This window comes from Melitaea cinxia, chromosome 18 (assembly GCF_905220565.1).
Source record: "Melitaea cinxia chromosome 18, ilMelCinx1.1, whole genome shotgun sequence".
Taxonomy (NCBI): Eukaryota; Metazoa; Arthropoda; class Insecta; order Lepidoptera; family Nymphalidae; genus Melitaea; species Melitaea cinxia.
The window spans coordinates 5,877,687-5,900,351 of record NC_059411.1 but is presented as its reverse complement, the minus strand read 5'-3'; the positions used below and the strand labels follow the sequence as shown (position 1 = coordinate 5,900,351).

The 22,665-nt window shown below is 32.8% G+C and overlaps 3 protein-coding genes across 3 annotated transcripts; 1 reads left to right on the top strand and 2 right to left on the bottom strand.

Moving 5' to 3' along the window:
* On the top strand, positions 1 to 19,020 carry LOC123662101 (mucin-5AC; the record flags this gene model as incomplete). The annotated part of the gene is made up of 7 exons (XM_045596988.1): positions 1 to 34; positions 8,570 to 8,732; positions 10,634 to 10,878; positions 11,939 to 12,115; positions 15,804 to 15,992; positions 18,070 to 18,248; positions 18,864 to 19,020. Coding segments are annotated over 7 exons (999 nt in total), but the record flags the coding sequence as incomplete, so codon positions are not given.
* LOC123662100 (NADH dehydrogenase [ubiquinone] 1 alpha subcomplex subunit 8-like) lies at positions 7,744 to 8,337 on the bottom strand. Its single transcript, XM_045596987.1, has one exon. The coding sequence runs from the start codon at positions 8,335 to 8,337 to the stop codon at positions 7,798 to 7,800; it is 540 nt and encodes a 179-aa protein (XP_045452943.1). The 3' UTR covers positions 7,744 to 7,797.
* Positions 19,021 to 20,045: 1,025 nt separating the features above from the next.
* On the bottom strand, positions 20,046 to 22,665 carry LOC123662000 (40S ribosomal protein S29). The gene is made up of 3 exons (XM_045596899.1): positions 22,500 to 22,665; positions 22,305 to 22,404; positions 20,046 to 20,096 (listed from the first exon to the last, which is right to left on the bottom strand). The coding sequence occupies exons 1-3, from the start codon at positions 22,559 to 22,561 to the stop codon at positions 20,088 to 20,090; spliced, it is 171 nt and encodes a 56-aa protein (XP_045452855.1). The 5' UTR covers positions 22,562 to 22,665; the 3' UTR covers positions 20,046 to 20,087.

Genomic DNA, 22,665 nt, shown 5'->3' with positions numbered 1-22,665 from the left:
TTATTATTATTATTATTGGGCTTAATGGCTTTCAGTTGTGCCAGGGGCACTGTCGAGGAGTAATCTTTGATAATGCGTATTTACTTGCCTATTTTTTTTCTACCCACGTTGTATTACTTGTCGATGTAATTGAAGTCGATTGTTTGTGTTTGCGAGCAAGCACAATTATTCTTTGACAAATATAACTAGTCTGGCCATAAATACTGTTACATAAAAACTTTTCTTTTAATTATTATGAAATCAGAACACGTATATTATTTTAAAAACTTATTTCGATTTTGCGCCATTTCACATATTTTTTCGTGTACATTATCAAATTACAATATGGATGGGGTGTTAAAGAAAATAGGATTGCAGTGATCGCCTTGCACAAAGTGGGTATGGAGCCGTCGATCATATTTCAGACACTTCAAAAGCTTGATATCAGCCGTATGTTCGTATATCGTACTATCAACAGATACAGCAATACTTCGTCTATCGAAGACGGGCGGCTGCGTGTTGTTAGAACTACAAAGGCTGTTAATGCTGTCAAAGCTAGAATTCGTCGAAACCCCATTAGGAAGCAAAAAATCTTATCGCGAGAAATGAAGATTCTAGTTAGATTCCGCTAGGACTCTGTCGCGTATTATAAAACAAGACCTGAAGCTCGGTACTTATCGCCGATATACAGGACAAGCCCTAAATCAATCTTTACAATTAAAGAGAGTGGATTGATCAAAACGCCTTCTATCGCTATACGCAGGTGAAAGGCACAGAAATATTCTTTACCGATGAAAAAATTTTCGGGATTGAAGAACACTACAATAAGCAAAATGATAAAGTGTACGCTCACAGTTTTGCTCAAGTTGTCGGAAAGGTACAACGTGGTCATCATCCTGCGACAGTGGTGGTTTGATGGGGCGTGTCTTATCAAGTAGTCACAAAACTACATTTTTGTGAAAAAGGAGTGAAAATTTCAGCCAAAGTGTATCAAGATACAGTCTTGGATCATGTTGTGAAACCTTTCAGCAATATACTTTTTAAAATTATACCGTGGACTTTCCAGCAGGACTCTACACTTGGTCACAAGGCACGAAATTCAAATTATGGTCAGTTTTAGGGGACATGGCCTGCTCTGAACGACACGGCGACATTGAGTCATATAAAAGTCATAATAAATAAAAAATCAATATTATAATTTTTTAACTATCTTTATTTACATGACCGTGTTCAGTGAAAAATCATATATGTATGTGGTGACGATCCTCAGCAATGAGGAAACGACGAAGAAGAAGACTTACATGATGTTATTTTAATTCATTTTCAATGTAGGACCCTTCATTACGAGTACAAAAGCGCATTCTTTTCCTTAAAGTGCTTTTTACGACACTTGTTTGTAAAGTTTGCCTGATTTGTTCAGCAACGGTCACCCAATAATGTTAAAATAATGTCATAATGTTTACAATTATAGATTTATTAGCGCTTACTCTTAAACCTCTATAAGTCTATATTTTTAAAACAATGCATGAATTTACTAACTATAAAGTACTCTTTTATACAGAATACACATCAAGCTAGAAATTCTGTCTTTTTTAATACAATTATCATACGATTATAGTAAAAATAATCTAAAAAAAATATTTTATTGGATGGTAACGTTTCGGATGTACGGATGATACTTAGTAAAATAACGCGAGAACAACTTATCGAAATAAGCTGTTGTTTTTATTATGTCATAAAACTATTAACTTCTTAGTAAGTTAGTAAGCTGATTGAACATGAAGGCTGAAACATTCTTCAATATTTTACAGTGAATATTTTTACGTGTAAATTTTTTTTTTTTTTTTTGTAGTGAAACTTCTTTAGGCGCATGAGGGTAAAAAATTTTACGAATGAGACGGCAACGTTTTGATGAAACGGGGCAACGTTTTTGTTGGTGGCGCTGGAACGGAAATCTAAAGCTTTAGATTTGTATAAATATAAACGAGACTTAAAAATTAGTTTGCCACATAAGTTTCTCTTCTGACATGTGTACTTTTTATGCACGAACATTTTTATACACAACTGAATCACCAAACAAGCATACGGCTCTATATCGAAAACTTTTCAATTTTCTTTTGTATAAACCTCGTCATGCAATAACAAACAATACATTTTTTTTTTATCAGATTCAATGCCATCGCTCGGAAGTTGGCCACATAGGTACATATAAATTCGACCATTTACTTTTATTTAAAGGTATATTATTAAATACAGAAATATAGATTTATGTAAATTACAATAAAGATATTTATACTTAATCTTTTAAGTCGTTTCTTAATGCTAATAATTTAAACTAAGAAACGTGTTTAGCAACGAGTATTTCTCAGAAAAAGTTATGTAAGAGTTGTATATGATATAATACCAAACGCAGGTAAACTATTAATATTGCCATAATTCATTGTGATTATTGTTGTGTTAGTTTAAAATGTAGTTTACTCATTTACGCTCGCGGGGTGACTTGGGGAGTAAGCTGGTGAAATCGTGACGAGAGCGTTATGAATAGTCTACTCAGGCGAGGTGACGGAAGTTGAGAGGGAGATATAAGCTACTGAAGATAGAAAGAGAGAGCTACGTTTCGTATATTATTGTAGGAGCTAAAGAAGTTTTACTTCAGTCGTGTGGTCTAAAGCACACTCGTTTTTCTTATTTTTTAAATTTTTTTTAAATGTTTTAAAGAATTAAGTATGAGAAAAAAGTATATTTTGTTTTTTTATGAATAAAAAACTGTCAACTTCGAGTTAGACAATTAAATCAAACATAGTATAATAAAGTAAAAATAATATTTTTGGCTTCAATTGCTTTCATTCACAGTAACAATCTTAGCCTCACCTATGATCATTTATTCACATGTATAACCATCTTGGCCTCACTTATGATAATGTTCTTGATTAATAAGTTGTTTACTTCTTATTTGAAACTAGTTGTACTCTGCGCGCGTTGCTACGCTTTTTTATGGTCGTACTAACTCAGAAACCTTTGTGGGTTCATGCACAACACTTTGCTGAAGATCGTAATAAAAGTAAGTAACACCAAAGCCATGAAGCTGTTTACGACGGGCGTTGATGTTAACTATGCCAAGAAGTGTTGCGAAAAAAAAATCCAGAAGAAAACTTAGAAATGGCATGAGTACAAAAATTTATTGCTCAAAACCTTAACAGAAAACAGTATTTTTACCATTTTTTTAAATATTTTTCAGACAAGAATGCAATTATTTTGCAAAAAGAAGTTAACTGTTGCGTTTTCAAAGACGATGCTTAACGCATGCATTGAGCGTAATTCCGGTCAACGCCAAAAGATAACATAAAAATTCCGCTCTTTTACTATTTGGCTAGCGTGCATAAGTACGCATAACATAACAATAACATAACAATACACTTTATTGTACACCAAAACAGAAACAATACATATCAGATTGATTTTAACAAAGTATCATAAAGTACAAAGGACGGCCTTATCGCTGAAAAGCGATCTCTTCCAGGCAATCTAGGGGCAGAGGACGCATCTATGTTTTACCTTATTAGAGTATAACAAACAAATATTGACTGCGACGTACCTTAACGTAGCTACTGGATCTGATACTGTGTATTATGATGGGTGTAATTTTTGTACTAACAAAGCAAAAAAAATATTTCTACGGCTTACAAGTTTGAAATTTAACAGAAAGATGTTTCATAGTTAGTAGACGTCCGCTAAGAGCGAATCTCGCGATTATATGACCGCATCTAAGAGCTGTCGAAAATTTTTGTAAAATTTCTTCATGTTTGTGCTATGAACTAAAAATTTGACAAAAAGGTAGTTTTTGTAGACGTCCACCAATAACGGATTTTACAAGTTTTTACAAAAATCCTTTTTTTGTGCTTTGAACTTGAAATTTATCAGATAGGTAGTTAATAGTTAGTAGACGTCCTCTAAGAACAAATTTGGGTAATAGAGCCGCATTAAGAATGTCTAATGGCTCAGAAAGACTTCATAAAAGTCCTTAATTTTTGAAGCAAAACTTCTTTACGCACGCTTGACTTGGGGAGTAAGGTGATACTTTCAACCCCTATCCCCAATCTACCTTTTTCCATCATATTTTTTTAAATTGAAGCATGACGTTTTATTCAGGAATATACCTAACATAAATAAGTATCCTATCCTACCTAAACTTAAGGAAAAACTTTTTTTGGCACGATTGTTCCATGAAGCGTGATTGAGAGCAAGCTTTGCTAGCAGTCTGGTGGTTCTAACGCACAAAAGGTGAAACATAAATATAATGATTATACGCTACTTTAGCCTCTCTATGTAAATATTATCAATTTCTACGTATGCGAAACCGCGGGCAACTACTAGTCAAAGATCTATATATATCCTTACTCTCCTACTAATTATGACTTTGTCTTACTACAAAAAGGATACAAATCCAGTCATCCCACATTTTAAAACATGTTTTTTTAACGAACTGAAAAAAAAAACAGAAAATTGGATAATTTGGGAAAACGCTTAAATAACGGTATGTGTAAATGTTTATCACACAGATTTGTAAATATTTGTTTTTATGGATGGAAGGTTCGCTTAAAAGCTTCAGTATCATTATATGTTTCGTAATAAGTACCCTATAAGTAGTAATATATAAGTAGTATAATATATAAGTAGTATAATATATAAGTAGTATAATATATAAGTAGTAATAGATAAACTATTTAAATTAAATATTGTTTTCTAATGTTTACGCGAATTTTACTCATTTAATGAAACAACTTTTTTCGGATTTTATCGCGGTTTATTATTAACTTTTGGACTCAGCACTCAGGACTCAGTCCTCCCGTGACCATGGTTGCTGTAAAGTATCCGAAACGTCGGGAATCAAAAGTTAATAATAAACCGCGATAAAATCCGAAAAAAGTTGTTTCATTAAATATTTAAATTACGTTTAATACGAACACCTATCTTCTAATATATCAGCCTATCATCTAATTAAATCAATTAATAAAGTTACTTTTTCGAAATATCGTTAGGCGTGAACTTCATATTATAATTGAAATTATTTCTTCTTACGATACATAGGTAAGTAGTGTCGCAAGAATTGCAACCTTAGAGCATCATTGGTTTAAAATAGAAGATTCTTAACCGCTCTCAAACTAATAATAGGTAACAGTTGTTAAACCATTTCGCTCCAAAAATAGCAAATACGTAAACGTTACAATCCCGTTCACTTGCCTTTGTTTTTATTAAAAAAAAATAATAATTGTGTTTGCTCGCAAACGAAAAAAAAAACCGACTTCAATTAAATCAACAGTAATACAACGTAGATCGACAAAAACATAGTCAAGCAACTACGCGTTATCAAAGATTACTCAAAAAGTAGTTATCAGATCTCGATAACATTTATATGTGACCACATGATAAACATCAGCTTTCGATTAAATTAAAAATTATCAAAATCGGTATACACAGTAAAAAGTTATTGCGGATTTTCGAGAGTTTCCCTCGATTTCTCTGGGATCCCATCATCAGATCCTGGTTTCCTTATCACGGTACCAAATTAGGGATATCTTCTTTCCAACAAAAAGAATTATCAAATTCGGTACATCCAGTAGAAAGTTATGCGGTATAATACAACGTAGGTCGACGAAAAAAGCGTCAAGTAAAAACGCATTATTAGATATAACTCGAAAAGTAGTTGTTAGATCTCAAATAAATTTAAATGGGACCAATTGGCACACAAAACCTTTCGATTAAAACAAAATTTGTCGAAATCGGTCTACACGGTCAAAAGTTCTGATGTAACATACATAAAAAAAAAAAAAAAAAATACAGTCGAATTGAGAACCTCCTCCTTTTTTGGAAGTCGGTTAAAAATAAACACAGTCTGAATATTAAGAATTCACAAAAGTTAAGTCGCAAATTATTCGCAGCTATAGGATTCCTCCGCCGGTTTCAATATTTCCTTAGATCTGACGATATTTGAATTATCTCTAATAATGCGTATTTAATTGATTAGTTTTTTACTACTTACGTTGTATTAAGTATTTGTCGTCATCAATTGATGTCGATTTTTTTCGTTTGAAAGCAAACGCAAACCGCATTTAATACTTATACTTCCGCGGTTTATGCGTGATGATGGAACATCGACAGACAGACACATATACCCCAAATAAATATTTTGAATTATATTATTCTCAAAAGACACCTAAACTTTGTTTTATCTAAATATCATAACATGACATAAATATCGGCTACTAATAATGCTATTAGGTATAAGTAATACTTATTAGTCAGTCAATCAGTCAGTCAATTCAACCTATTGCAGTCCACTGCTGGACATAGGACTCCCCAAGTTCGAGTCAGACATCCCGGTTTTCCGCAAACCTCATCCAGCCCACACTGATCTTACGTAGATCGTCGGTCCAACGAGCCGGAGGACGTCCACTGCGTTTGCCAAGACGCGGTCTCCACTCCAGGACCCGTTTGCTCCAACGGCCATCGGTCCTGCGATACAGATGACCAGCCCACTGCCACTTCAACTTGCTAATTCTGTGGGCTTTGTCGGTTACTTTCGTTCTCTCGCGAATAGTATAAGTATATATAGATTTATTTATATTATATCATCCATTTACAATTCTGTTTTTGCTTAATGTAGTCGGTTCCATTCAGAAACTTCCATTACATGACTAACGTCCTAAAACTCCAAATGCTAAAAACTCAACAGAGCTCGTGCAGGCTTGAACTTTCGACCGTAAAATTATTATAACACTACACATTAAATATTTAAATGTAACATAGATAGCCAGCGAACAGATTAAATGTTTATTTTCTGTTCTACTAAATATTTTTGGCGGGTACTGTACATTACATTATTAGTAGTTTCCGTTACCCCAAACTAAGTATGTACAATCACGATAAAAATCAATGGGACATTATTCGACTTGTGACAGAAAACATGTTTCTATCGCGGTCGGTGGAGTTTAGTAAAACAAAACAGCAACCTCTTTAAATATAATAACAACATTAAAGTTAGTTTTGTTGTTTTTCTCTTCATTAAAACAAAACTCTTAAAAAAAATTCGTGTCACATAAAGCGCTAGCATGTTACAACATAGGTACCACTTTTTGTTTCACTTGTTTCTTAAGTTATTATGTTATTAAATGTTCATAACCAGGTGAGTAGGTAAAAAGCAGTAGGTACTTACAGCTTTCGACATTGAGTTAGCTCGCCCTATTAACGGTGCATTTTCGATGACCTTCATTGTAACAAATACTGACTGTCCGCTCTCTTATTCGCTAAATTTTCTAGACTAATCGCATATTAATTATGAGTTAATACATATTATTTTAATATTTTTATGATCCTACGACTACTTGAAAGGTTATAAACCTTGAACTGTTGCATAAAGTAAGGTAATTTTATTGATTACGTCTTTTTACATTCGTTTTAAAAATAAATTTAGGTACGATCAACTAATAAAATGATATTAAATTTCTTTCGATTCGTTAAACATTTACATCTTGTATAATATTGCATGACTACATTACCTACATTATGAAAGAAATACGTTAATATCTCAATTGTTTAGTGCATTAATATTAAGACCCAGTAGAAATTAATTACCGACCTACACGTACACGCATTATGTAGGATTTATTAAGGCAACATAGTTTTTTTTAAACGTATTATAAACGTATTGTACTCACACTTTTTTTTAAAAATAAAATAACATGCAAGATAAATATTTTTAAGATAAACATTTTTAAGATAAATAAATGTTACCGTTGTAACACGTAAACAATAAATATACTATTCTGTTATCCAAAAGTATCGTCCACCGAAGCGGGCAGGTGGACGAGGCTTGCAATCAGGCAAAGACGGTGTTTCATCTGGCACTTTAGGTTGACAAGGGCACGGCTCTGGTGGCGGCGGAGCACTAGGACTGCTATGGACCCTCGCACGACAAAAATACCCAAAATCGGGTCTCTCCATACACAATTTTTCTTTCATACACGTGTCGAAAACTGCTTGGGTTTTACGGCAATTTGCCAATGAAAAATCACCAGAACTCTTATCGACGCAATGTGAATACTGTTCAAACTCTTGTTTGCATTTGCTTTTTATGTTTCTAAATAATTGCAATGTGCATGCTGTAACTTTTTTACCAAGATCTACGCAAGCTCGCGGATCATTAGACTCAAATCTACATAGCATAAATTCATTATTGATGGCTTCGCAATACTTGCCAAGATACGGAGCTGCCGACATTAACGTTGCGGTAGACAAATCCACCTCTGGCACGGTCAATGTCGTGAATTCTGGCAGGTCCACTTCCTTTGTTAACACCATTTTTTTACTCGACTTCAATTGAAAGGTATTAGTACATAAAAATAATAACAATTATGTATACGATACCTAATGAACGAAAGGTATATAAGAAGACATTTCAATAAAAGTTATGTGACAAACGTCATTTAAATATTTGTTAACTGTAAAACCTTTTTACAAAAAAAAAATATATCTATATTTAATCATATCTATCATGATTATAAAAACATCTCTTCCTTACTTTATTTCACAGGTGAATGTCAATCACTGCAATGTCCTAAAGTACGAACGACTAGTGGTTGGTTAGATCTGTTTCCCATTCCATGTAGAAAAAATAACGAATGCGCCGTAATGGGAAAACAGCATCTTTGTTGCAAAGGATTTTGCACCAGAGGGATTAAAGCAGCAGCATTACGGTAAGTGCCATTTAAAATAAAAAAGCTTTTAGAAACAACATCACAATGCCATAAGTATTGTTATAAACATTGCGGGTTTATAATCCATTTTTAACCGACTTCAAAAAGGGGAAGTTACTCAATTAAAAAGCACGTACTCGAATAAATAGAAAAGATAAATAAAATAACTAAACGCTTCAAGCTCAACGGAAACCCAATAGGATTTTCTCATGTGTCGGGAGTCCGGAAACACACAATATACAAGCACAAACATACATACCACGAGAAACATCTATATGGACAATACAAAGGTCTGTCGTGAACGGAGATCGAACTCGCAACCGCCAGCATAACATCCTGTGCTGTGACCGCTGCGCCAACGAGTCATCATTATAACTTAAGATACCCAGCAGAAAGTCCGTTATATGTATAATGTAAGGTATCACATTATAGGTTGTAAAGGGTCTTAATTATACTCAAAGAAACTATCAGAAAAGTACAGGAGTAGTTAGGTTATAGTTTATACATACCTATATATATATATATATAATTATGTAAGCACTGTCACTCCTAGAGGATTGATCTGTAATTTATGGCGTAATGTATGTCAGTCGTTATGTAAAAGACCGGAAAATGGTTGTAGGTATCACTGGTATTAAATACAATACCTTATCTGGTTTTTCTCAAAGTCGACAAGTTTAAATTTTACCGTAAAATACTAAATTCCAGCTGCTTGTACCTAAATGTCTCATAAATAGACAAAGGCTCTTTTCTAATCAAGGACAACTAGCGAAGTTTATTTTTTTTTTCGTGGAAATATTGCAGATAGATGCACGGATTCTTACAATGTTTGTAAAAGGATGAAATTCAAGAGATCTATTCTCTTAATTTTTTCGAGATATCTCAGTAAATATAAAATTTCTTTATTATCACCCAGAGATTTCTAAAGACCAAAATATAATTAATTTTTTCTGTCGAAGGGCAAGAAAGCTAGGATAAATAATTATGTAAGGTAATAAATTATATCAGATGAGCTGTTAATTACTTTTAAGCTTTGAAGCATTAACTATGACGATTGATTCTCAATTCTAGTTTGTAACGAATATCTAATAAATCATGACAAATTTAATTTAAATATAATAGAGATACAACACTATTATTAACTTATCAACATTCAAAAAGGCTTTTAATTCTCATAGATCTCATAGCCTTCTCAGATGATAGGTATCTCTCTCGGTATGAAAGTTTGGTCAGCATTTGTCCATGTTTTTGTAAGGCTTATGACATTTTTTCCATAGGGTTTCACATCTATCGTTAGTATTGCCATATGTACCTTTACTTAATTTAGTAATTCTTCGAAGCTACAGTTAATTTACCTACTAAACTAACTTGAAATATTAATTGTAAAAATAAAATAACTCGTGTACCTACTCATACTTACCTACTACATATTCTTTAACGTATTTTTTATCTTTGTCAATTATACAATTAAGTATAAAGTTCATATTATGAGCAATTTTAATTAATATTTCATAAGTTCCTTATTGATTTTCTTCGTAACTAGTTCTGATAAATTACATAATTTGATAAAATGTTATTGCCACCTCGTTAATACGTATGAAAGTGAATGGTATCTACGTTTAAGTTTTATATCGTTTTTATTAATTAAATTATTGTTTTAATTTCCTTGTAACAATAAATATAAAATGTTACACGTGTTTTTATTGCATGGTATAAACAGTTCACGTGTTACTTATTTAATTTTAATTTTTCTTACTAACAGTGAATAAAATTCGTATGATTTTTATTAATAATAATAAATTTTAAGTCATCAAGCTAAATTAATTACTCGACTAATAAAATAGCACCCGCTTCGGCTTCTTTAATAATCATCCATCAGATCATATTCTAAAATATTCTAGAACCACGGAGGCGAGTAGTGTAGAGCCCAGTAGTACAAGCACAAGCACAAGCACTAGCACTACCACTAGTACTACCACCACCACTACCACTACTACAACTACTACAACTCCAAGTACCACCAGCTCGACGACTACGACTACCACAACTCCGAAGCCAACTACGACGACTTCAACAGAAGCACCGCGCCCTTTTCTACAATTACTGCCCATACAAACAACGCCAAAGGCTGTACCATCTAAAATAGGTAATAATAAAATATTGTTGCCATTTTATATAATTATATTTGTATAAAATCTTATGGGCCTCGAGCGTTATTAGATAACTTTTATGTAAAGCAAATCACTAGTTAGTTTATACTCGTAAGAGATAGTTACGTTAAGCAATTAGACAGTCAGTATTAGTATGCATTATCATTTAAACTATAATTTTCATCATATTACAAAGAAACGCTTAAATACCTATTCGTATTTGTAACGGTTTAATAATAAGACGAAAATTTATTAAAATAATTAAGCTCTGATCCTTCTCCTACATGGCAAAAGAGGTGCCCAGCACTCAAAGTACTCATACAAAATAAAAGCGATCAGTCAGTACAAATTAAAAAGTTGGTCATTATGTATATTGACCTATTAAAAAGGAATTTATAATATATTCACAATAAATAAAATATAGGTAAGTACTCTTCCATAAGTAGACCATATTAGAATTAGACCAAATTCTTAAAACAGTGTCATTTCAATGTAAAGTATCAACACTGTTGCTCAAAGATAATAAGATACAGACTGATAGAAGAGAAGTTGATTTTTTTTTCACGCTTATTTACCATTAAAGTATAACGTACTACGTACATTAGTAATAATACTACGTACGTTCCTTATAATAGCTCAATGTTCTTTACGTTAGTGCGTGTTTTCTTATTTTGCAATACCACAAAAAACATAAAAACGTTTATAAACAAAATAAAAATATTTACACATTCAAAATTAAATCTAGGGTTATAGCTAAGTTGTTATAAATTGACATTAAATTCGGAATGGTACTATTCAGCGTAATGTTGTTAGGTATATCAAATAACGCATTGATATTGAACCTGACATATTGAACGGTCACTTAACAACACTGTATTGTAATGTACTTATCTAACGTAATGTGTGTATTTACCGAAAAAAGTGTGTGTATTCACACACGGGAGAAGTGAAACTTCTTCTTATTTTGTACCTACATCTTTCCTTTTATCTTATAATTTTTATGTTGATAAGGGATAACTATTATTATTTTTAATAAATAGGTATTTTATTAAACAGGAAATACACAGAAACTAGTGTGTCCGAAGAACCCGACTTCGATACTGTTCCCAATTCCTTGTGAAAAGAATTCACAGTGTCGTGCTAGCAGCGGGCCCGGGCAAGTTTGCTGTCAAGGCCAGTGCGTGAAAGGTGTACCAGCACCGCGGCCCACCGTAAAAGAACAATCACACCAACGTAAGTGTTATATAAGAAATAAATATTTTACTTTTTTACATTTACAAGCTCATTAATGTCGAAAAATATCGTACAGTCCAAAAGAGTGTTGGTACTAAGATGGAATCAGGTTCTTTATTTTATATAATGGATTTAATATTTTTCACAGTACCTATATTGTGACCAAACTACCGTTTTTATCTATTTTTGTGACCAAATTATCGTAGAATTATTAAAAAATTTATGTGTGAAAACACTATCGATTTTAATGAAACTTGTGAACTGATAGTTTGTACCTATAACTGAACTCATTAAGTCTACAAAACATACAAAGATTGTGTTGTATGTAAGCGGAATAATACCGCCAACGCGGGAAAACCGCGCGGACGGACTAGTCTATAAGGAATTTCGATTTAAAAGTGTGACCTCCTCAAGGGCCGCATTATTTACTTGACAAAGTTACTACTGATAGTCGCACCTGGTATCATCACGTCTCTGAGGGGTTTTTATTGTGATGTGATAATTTGAAAATTCCCAGGTAGGTACTAAAAATCCTATATATCCTATAATTTCCTTTACGCAATAAAACTACAAACGCCAATTATATAACGCTCTTTTATATAAAAAGCAAAACATACGAGAAAACTCGAAGCCGCATTAAAACACCATGACTAAAATAAGTAAAACATAAATAATGCTTTTGCTATCTATCCTAAAATACATTTAGGAAATCTCATACATAGCATACTACTTAATGGCATACATCAATACCAACGATTTACTAAGTTTTTAATTTTTTACAATTATAATATGCATATTAAAATCAAACATAACACCTTGATGAATTATAACGTAACCTTTACAAATTGGGAAATATAAATTGACGTAGAATACTTTTCTGAACCATTCACAATGAAGAAATATAATTATATGTACTAGCTGTACCCTGCGCGCATTGCTACGCTTTTATTTGTCGGTCTTACAAACTTAGAAACCTTTGTGGGCTCATGCACAACACTGCTGAAAATCGTGACATGATCAAATGTATAGTTTACGATTCTATATTCATTTTTATATATATTGCACTAGACGTTTCCTTCTGTTTAATCTGTATTCAGTGTCAAATATGTAGGGACGTTGATAGTTATTATTACATATATACCTAACCCGAGAGCCCGTGAGGGCCAGACCTTCGTCATTTTATAAAAGCTGAAAGTTTCTCAGCGCATGCTCCCAACACAGGTTGAAGCATTGGCCAAATATGAAATTCAACTCATGGCAATAATTTGGCAGATACCAGGTATCAAAGGCGTAATATAACGCTCGTTAATATAGTCTGTAAGATTGACCATTAAAGCTTAAAGAACTATTATTAAAAAACTATTTTTCATACAGTAACTTATTTTTATTACTTTGACGATAAAGTCCTAATAAATATATTACAAAATTAAATCTTTTACACAAGAACATGACGGATACAAGCGAGAAGCGTTAAATTAACCACATACATATTATTTTTAGTTTAATTAGTATGTAGCACAAGCTCTTTTGAAGCTATTTAACAAAAAAGCAGCCTTGAATGGATAGTTCAGATATAGGTAGTAGCAGAAGAAATTAATAACAAGTTTCCCTAACTTGTTTTTTTACTTACGATAATACCTAAATAAAGTAAGGTCACAAAAGCTTTAATGTAATTATTATTGTTTATTTTTTAATAATTTTAGAAACAAACAGTATAGTAACACAATAAATTAAAAATTGATATAAAAAATGCGTAAAACAATACTTTCCAATAACAAACGTTTATAAGAATCCAGCGAAAAAATGGAAATAGAAACTAAAATATGACGTTATAGAAAAATGAATAGATTAATATGACTTATAATGCACATTTTCTTAAAATTTTTTGTAACATTAAGAAAAGCATGTACACTACATTTACTTGCAAAAGCCCTTGGGCTTGTCCGCAAGTAACAATCTCACATTTTATATAACACTTATGCATATTGCTATAACATTTACAACGACTAATGTTATATATCTTCTTATATAAATAAATATGAATGTTGCTAAGCGCATAACTCGAGAACGGCTAGACCAATTCGGCTAATTTATTTTTTTGTATGTTCCTTAAGGCCCACGGAAAGTTTTAAAACTTAGTAAAAAAAAATGAAAAAAAAAAAACGAAAATTGTGTGGACAAATTTAATTTTTACTATTAACTATTGACAGAACGAAGTCTGTAAGGGCAGCTATACATATAGTCTTACATAAAAAAATCATTCAAGTATAAAGAATTAATTAAATGATAAATTAACTATTTACAACATCAATCGTAATTCAATGCAAATCAAATAAGTATACATCATCACCATCATCATCATCATTTCAGCCTATCACAGTCCAGTGTTGGACATAGGCCTCCACAAGTTCGCGCCAAATATGGCGTGAACTCGTGTGTGTTGCCCATAGTCACCACGCTGGGCAGGCAGGTTGGTGACCTTAGGACTGGCTTTGTCGCGCCGAAGACGCTGCTGCCCGTCCTCGGCCTGTGTATTTCAAAACCAGCAATTGGATAGTTATCACGCCATCGGTCGGCTTTTTAGGTTCCAAGGTGTTAGTGGAACTGTGTTATCCATTAGTCGCCTCTTACGACACCCACGGGAAGAGAGAGGGTGGCTATATTCTTTACGGCCGTAACCATGCAGCAAGTATGACACAAATATTTATTAAAAGAAATCAACCTAACAAGAAATTCTCGATTATGTAGAAATAATAACATTAGTAATTTAAAAAATTATAGCATTTCTTATTTAAGCTTTATAATTTGTTTTGTACATACATAGGTATAGCATAATCTCCATCAAGAATGTATTTATTACATTTTTTACAAGCTCTAAAATTAAATTTTACGGCGTATTTATATTGTTATAACCTCAGATATACAAATAATTGTGCTTGCAGGCAAACGAAAAAAGCTAGTTCGCAGAGTTATAAAATACAAAAAAAAACTAAAAAAATATAGCCTAGGGGTAACTTAATACCCCTTATTACATCAGAAATCTGCCAGTGAAAGTCCCGTCAAAATCGGTCCAGCCGTTTCAGAGATTAGCCGAAACAGACAGACAGACAAAAATTATAAAAAATGTTATTTTGGGATATGTACCGTGTATACATCCATATGCATTTGGTAAAGAGCGGTTATTTTAATACTAGCTTCTGCCCACGACTTTGTCCGCGTGGAATAGTTACTTTGGGCTAACGAAACTTTAACTGTTTACGCAGCGTACGCAGCGGAAGCTCTCAAAAGGAAAAAATCCCAATTTTGAAACATTCATCATTGGTGCTCCGCTCCTAATAGTTTAGAGTAATGATATATAGCCTTGCTCGATAAATGGGCTATATAACACTGAAAGAATTTTTCAAATCGGACCAGTAGTTCCTGAGATTAGCACGTTCAAACAAACAAACAAACTCTTCAGCTTTATAATATTAGTACAGATTACAAACAGACACTCCAATTTTATTTATTTTTATAGATGTTCTTTTGACGTACCTAACGTTTTAGATACGGAAAGATTTACATTGATATAGATTACGGTGCCTCTAGGTGGATTTTTTTTACCCAAGCGAAGTGTGTGAAGGTTGAAGTGTGTGTGTGTGTGAAGTGTCAGCTAGTATATGTCTAAATATTACATACAAATTTCCAGCATTACTTGGTGTGATCCCTCGTGAATGTCCATCGACGCCGCTTGGTGAACTTCTGTTTGAGGTGCAGACTTGCAAGACCGATGCGGACTGCTGGCCGCGAGTGTGTTGTCCTGATGGCAATCGGTCTTATTGCCGTACAGGACGCGCTCGCCTCGACCTCGTACCCGTCGCCAACAGGATCGAAGCTCGTAAGTTAGAAGTAGTCTATTGCACGAATGCCGAAGATTAAAAAAACGTAACGAAAAAAAACCGACTGCAATTACATCGACAACGTAAGTAGACGAAAAAATTAACAAACGCACTGGTCGTCACTACGATTTTCGAGGGTTTCTCTCGATTTCTCTGGGATTACATCATCAGATCCTGATTTCCTTATCATGGTACTACACTTGGGATATCTCTCTTCTAACAGTAAAAGAATAATCAAAATCGGTTCATAAATGACAACGTCATCCCTGAACATACATATTGTAGGTATATATATAACGATCGAATTGAGTAACCTCCTCCTTTTTTAGTCAGTTAAAAATTAGACAATTGTTAAATTTGCATAATTGATACCTTATTATTAAATTATTTGACCAGTTAGGAAATTAATGTCATGGTCTCAATTTTTTAACCATTTTAGTATACCTAATTGACCGCAAAAAATTAACAAAAGGTTTCAATTAGTTTGGTAACTACTATTTTTTTCCATGTTATTTGTTCTCAAAAGAAAGGCTGTTAATGCTGTTATACCCTAAATTTTCGAAACAAAAAGAAATCTCTTAGTTTCACTCAAGTATTTGAATATAGAAATAATTTAACATCATAAACTTATATTAACTATAACATATATGCAGACAGGTTTCTCGTTTTAAGTTAAGTATTTTGTTCTCAATCATGTTTTTTTTTTCCTTATTCCAAAGCTATTAAAGAAAACATAACTAAACGCCTTTGAATAATAACGGATATTCTAAGCTAAACAACTTTCTTCCTTGTGATTGTGACACGAGCCCGATCAATAGCCTGCTGGTTTAATTCATTGAAAACTAGTTGGCCTGGCGAACTTCGTACTATCTTCTTTTTTTTAAAGTTGGCTTAACCACCATTATGATCTGAAAACCCAGGCGCCCCAGACATTTCTTATTGTCTAATGGACAAATTCTTTACAAATCCTATACTACCCGCTATAGCTGAGGCCGACGCCGACAGTCTCAGTCATAGATTAAACATTTATATAGTCGTCTCGGTCGATTCTCCGATCTCAGCTGCTCAATAAAGTACATAAAAATTATACGTAATAACATGTTATCCTTACAAAATATTTTGCATTTTTTTTACGATTAAAATTGTAATTTTATTACGGTAGATGTTTTTTAGGGAACTTATTTAAACTTTATATAAGCTTGATGATTCTTTTACGAACGAATCCAGACTTAAAATAGTCTCCTAAAATATCATAGAAATAAATAAGTTTGAAGTGAAACTTTTTTAGGCGCATGAGGGTTAAATTGTTAAGGATGAAACGCAGTAATAAAATATTTGCGTCACAAAGATGTACAACGTTTTTGTCGAACTACAGACCCACCTAGCGTGTACTATAGAAACTACAAAGGTTGTTACATTAATATCGATAGAATTACATTGCAAACTAACTAGATGGCGCTGGAACGGAACTCTAGATTTGTATAACACTTAAAAATTAGTTTGCCAAAGAAGTTTCACTTCTGACATGTGTACTTTGTACATACGCACTTTTTTTCCTACGATATTTAGGAATTTTAATCCTTGACAATATTTCCTACAACTTACGTTAGAATCAGCCGTCAAAAATATATTTTTTAAACATTTTTACGTATTTTAGCACTTAATATCTGAAAATTGTCCATTGGTAGTAAGACTTACTTAAAATTAAAGATATTTTATACACAACTATCGAGAACTCGACGGCATAACTAAAGCTATGTATTCATTAGCAACATTTGATTCGCAATACGTGACGCTCAACATGCATCTCAACATGTCGAGCGACGACGCGGAACTTTCTTAAGTAATTTCTAACCCACCAAAGTTTTTTCCTCTTTTTTTATGCTATGATATTATAACAAACGTAGGTGAGACCAACACTAGCTCTTCAGGCGACATGTTATTGGTGACTGAACGTCCATTAGACTGGCAACGTTGCTAAGCAAAAGTTCCGCGTCGTCAAATGTTGCTAATGAATACATAGCTTAATACAATGAAAAAAATATGAAAGTATGAAGCTTAAAAACTATTTTGCAGCGGTCCGTATGTTTGAGTCGTACTTGCAATGTACACCACCACCACAGTTCGATTCATTCCCACAACGGTGCAGTTCAAGTGTCGACTGCTTCCCCAATTTATGCTGTGCAGAGGGCGGTAAAAAACATTGTCGGCCGCCACAGAGAAGTCTCTTTGCGCTTCTTACCGGCGCTGCCGTCGTATGTATATTTTTGTATTTGTAACATTAAATTCTAAAAAATTTAACCTTTCCTGGTCAGATTTTGTCACAGTAATCGTGTCCCCAGCGCCATACAATTTTAGGGTTGGGAAATCTGAATAACTGTTCTCGATGTTATAATTATAGTAGCTCATGTACATTGCTCTTCGGCATCGCACGATTCTGTTTTAATCCGTAAGATTTTTTTTTATTTCGTAATTTTCTTTAATCTTCGTCCATTATCCAAATGAGATGTTTAAAAAGACATTAAAAAATTTAAGAAATTTAGTCTAGACATTCATCATTAAAATATTTATTAATTCAAAACCATTGCTTTTTTTAATTTAGTTTTTACTAGAGCATCATTAGCCCACGTAAAATTACAGTGTGTCAGGGTTTATAATTGAATTTAAATTTCATTTTTATGTATCAGAATGATGAGCCTACTGTTTAAGTTATATAAGAATTAGACATCAAAACAATTGAATGTAATATGACAGGATAAGCTCCACAGGTACTAACATCAAAACACGGAATATTATTACGGTGACGGCCGGGAAAGGGTTAAGCAATTTATAATGCTAAGTTTTAAAAATTAAATATTTTTACTTTACAGAGATTTGGTTGATGCTGCTGAAACTCGATGAAGAGTAGGTGTGAATATGTGTACATAGCTTATATACATCTTGCAGAGTAACCATAACTCTTTTTTATACTTATTTCAAATTATGTATTAATTTTATTTATAATAAATTTTCTTTAAAAAATGTTTATATTGTTTGTTGTTTTATTATTATTATTATTTATAGAAAAGGTTAAAACCTTTTCTAGCTTTAAAATTTTTTTAAATTCTTTTTGAAGGTGGTGAGAAACTTATGTATCATAAAAGACAAATAATTGTGTTTGCTCACAAATGAAAAAAAAAACCGACTTCAATTTCATCGACGAGTAATACAACGTAGATCGACGAAAAAATGGTCAAGTAACTACGCGTTATCAAAGATAACTCAAAAAGTAGTTATCAGATCTTGATAAAATTTATATGTGACCACATGATAAACATCAGCTTTCGATTAAATTAAAAATTATCAAAACCGGTACACCCAGTAAAAAGTTTTCGATTTCTCTGGGATCCCATCATCAGATCCTGGGTTCCTTATCACGGTACTAAACTAGGGATATCCCCTTTCCAACAAAAAAAGAATTATCAAAATCGGTACATCCAGTAGAAAGTAAGTCGACGAAAAAAGCGTCAACTAAAAACGCATTATTAGATATAACTCGAAAAGTAGTTGTTAGATCTCAAATAAATTTCTCATTACTCTCATTACAGCCTATACAGTCCACTGCTGGACATAGGCCTCCACAAGTTTACGCCAAAAATAACGTGAACTCATGTGTTTTGCCCATAGTCACCACACTGGGCAGGCGGGTTGGTGACCGCAGTACTGGCTTTGTCGCACCGAAGACGCTGCTGCCCGTCTTCGGCCTGTGTAATTCAAAGCCACCAGTTGGATGGTTATCCCGCCATCGGTCGGCTTCTTAAGTTCCAAGGTGGTTGTGGAACCTTGTTATCCCTTAGTCGCCTCTTACGACACCCACGGGAAGAGAGAGGGTGACTAAATTCTTTCAAATAAATTTAAATGGGACCAATTGACACACACCACCTTTCGATTAAAAAAAATTTGTTGAAATCAGTCCACCCGGTCAAAAGTTCTGATGTAACATACATAAAAAAAGTACAGTCGAATTGAGAACCTCCTCCTTTTTTGGAAGTCGGTTAAGAAAAAAACAAATCTTGGGTTATTAAATTTTTATTAACCTAAAACTCCAACACATCTTAGTCGAGCTGAAACAAAGTAAAAATATATATTAAAATATTAAATGAAAAAGGACATATTAATGTGTAGTATACATAATGTGACCATTTTTTTCATTCATCCAAAGTGAAATCATTTCATTAATTAGTTTATAACGGCTCAGGTGGCTGTACACAGCTTAAACATTTGCACTGAAAGTATAATGCAAAACGTGTATCATCTGATGTGACTTCTTGCAGATTCTTCTCTGCAGAATCTACATTCTGAATTGGTAGCTTTTCTTTTAAAAATAGTAATCATTAAAACTAATTTTTAAAATTACAATTCGAAAGTGATTTTGAATATTTGAATAAAGTTATCTTGATTTAATTAATTATTACAGTCAATCGGGGTAACTTTGACAGATCATTACGATATTTTTTTAGCTAACTTTGACAATGTTAAATATGAGACACAAGAGTTGATTTAATATGTGCTCCCAGGTTGGTTTCCATACTCTCAAGTTATTTAACATCTATAAAAATCATAATATGTATCAAAAACTGGTGATTTTGTTGTGTGTCAAAGTTATAATCTATTCTAAGTTTGACACAGATGATATTTTAAGATAGACATATTAAAGGTTCTTCTACTTTAGAGTTAATGGCTTTCAATAGGGCCAAATGAGCACAGATGAATTCGCCAATGTCACATAGAAAATATTAAAGGTTGTATTATGTTTTTACATACCTTGATAGTAGCAAAATTTTTGAGTTATCTAAAAAGTTTACCACTGGAAAAATACAAAAATTGCACGTGGAACTTTTAGTGAAGTTTTTGACATTAACTTTGAGAGATTCTTTATTTTCAGAGAGTACATCTAAGAAGTTTGTTAAGTAAACAAATTTTATAACTTTAATTTTATGCACTAAATGTGGACAACGTAAAAAATAAAAAAATAGTTTTGTGATTTGACTGTCAAAGTTACCTTGTCAATCAAAGTTACCCCGAGTGACCGTATTAAGTTAAATATTACAAATTAAAAAGGGCTCCAGTAACTCCAGGAGCATAGTAGAGTGTAGCAACCCTACCCCCTTCCTTCACCAGAAGCTCTGGCTACTCACCAGAGGAAAGTAACACTACTAGAGGGCAGAGTTATTTATCTAATCTGTAATGTATCTCTCACATTACAGAATACTTTCCCAGTCTAGCTGCTCCAGATATTTCTTACTGTGTCCTACCTCAATATTATGCATGGTCCAACTGACAAAATATTAATGCCACATAGAAAAACAGGATATTTTTTGTCAATATTTGTAAAAAATAAATTATATGATGTTCAATGAAAGCAATAAACGAAAATAAACATTTTTAGAAATTTAATGTTTATTTCATTATTATGCAAATCTGCAACAATTGATAAATGATGATCTTCATGTCCCATTAATTTTAGAAAAATCTTTATGAAATAGTTTTGTGCTCCTATATGTTTAATATCAAGTGCCGCTATCTTTGTTATTTCTACAGAGAACAAATCATAGTGTTATAAGTTGTTAGTCATTACAAATCAGTTATTCATTTAACAGGACACTAAGAAACAAATAATGTAATACAATAACAAACAATATTGTTATGACAAGCTTCGTTAACACGTTAAACGCCATTGGGGACACCAGTTGGGCCTCACTTGTTTAGTCCATGGGGCCAGTTTAAAAATCCTTATTTACAAAATTTTTATGATAACTTTTTATTGTACTATTATATAACCATTCTTAAAGATCTTATTTATTTTTCCTTACACTATATGACATATTTATTAAGTTAACTCTGGCTCGCGGTCATGTGGTGTTCCCCTTGACACTAACGGAAAAATTTGTTTGTTGACAACATGGTGTCCCCATGGCCCAAACAGAAAAACTAAAAATCAAGGCGGCATTTAAAATATTAAACCAAATTCACTTGATATTTTTGTTAAAGGTACTTTTATTTTGAACAACTGGTTTACAAAGGGGACATAAAAACATTTAGGTTCATTTAAAATAACCTTGACTAGAAATTACTAGTATGTGAATTATACAAAACAAAAATTGAAGTGATATTTGGTGTTGTCAAATTACTGTGACTAACATTTTAATAGACCATATCGTTTTATTGTTAATAGATCATTTTGTTTGTATTTGTTAGTTTGCTATTTATTTCATATAAAACAAATTTTGGTTAGTTTTGTCACTATTTGTAATAAAATGGCATGTACTCACTTTTTTGAAACCGATATCATGTGCGTACTCTCTGAAGCACTGTCTGCAAATATTTAGACCATATTTGCGAATGAGACCGTGTCTGTTGGAGCAGGCGCGGCTGAAAAGGCACCATGTTACAATTTTAAACACGTGTTCTAACCATAGTCGAATCACAGTAGCGAGTAATAAATATACAATAAAGTTAATACATACCATGAACGAGATCCTTGACCGTATCTACGGGGGTGGGAGTACCAAATGTTAGCGTGACCCATCTTTAATTATGACTCTTCACTAGCAATCGTACCAAGTACGTCCTCAAACGGCGCGTGAAGCAACAAAAAGAAGCTGATGGAGTATTGTTTGTTGCCAACTTTCA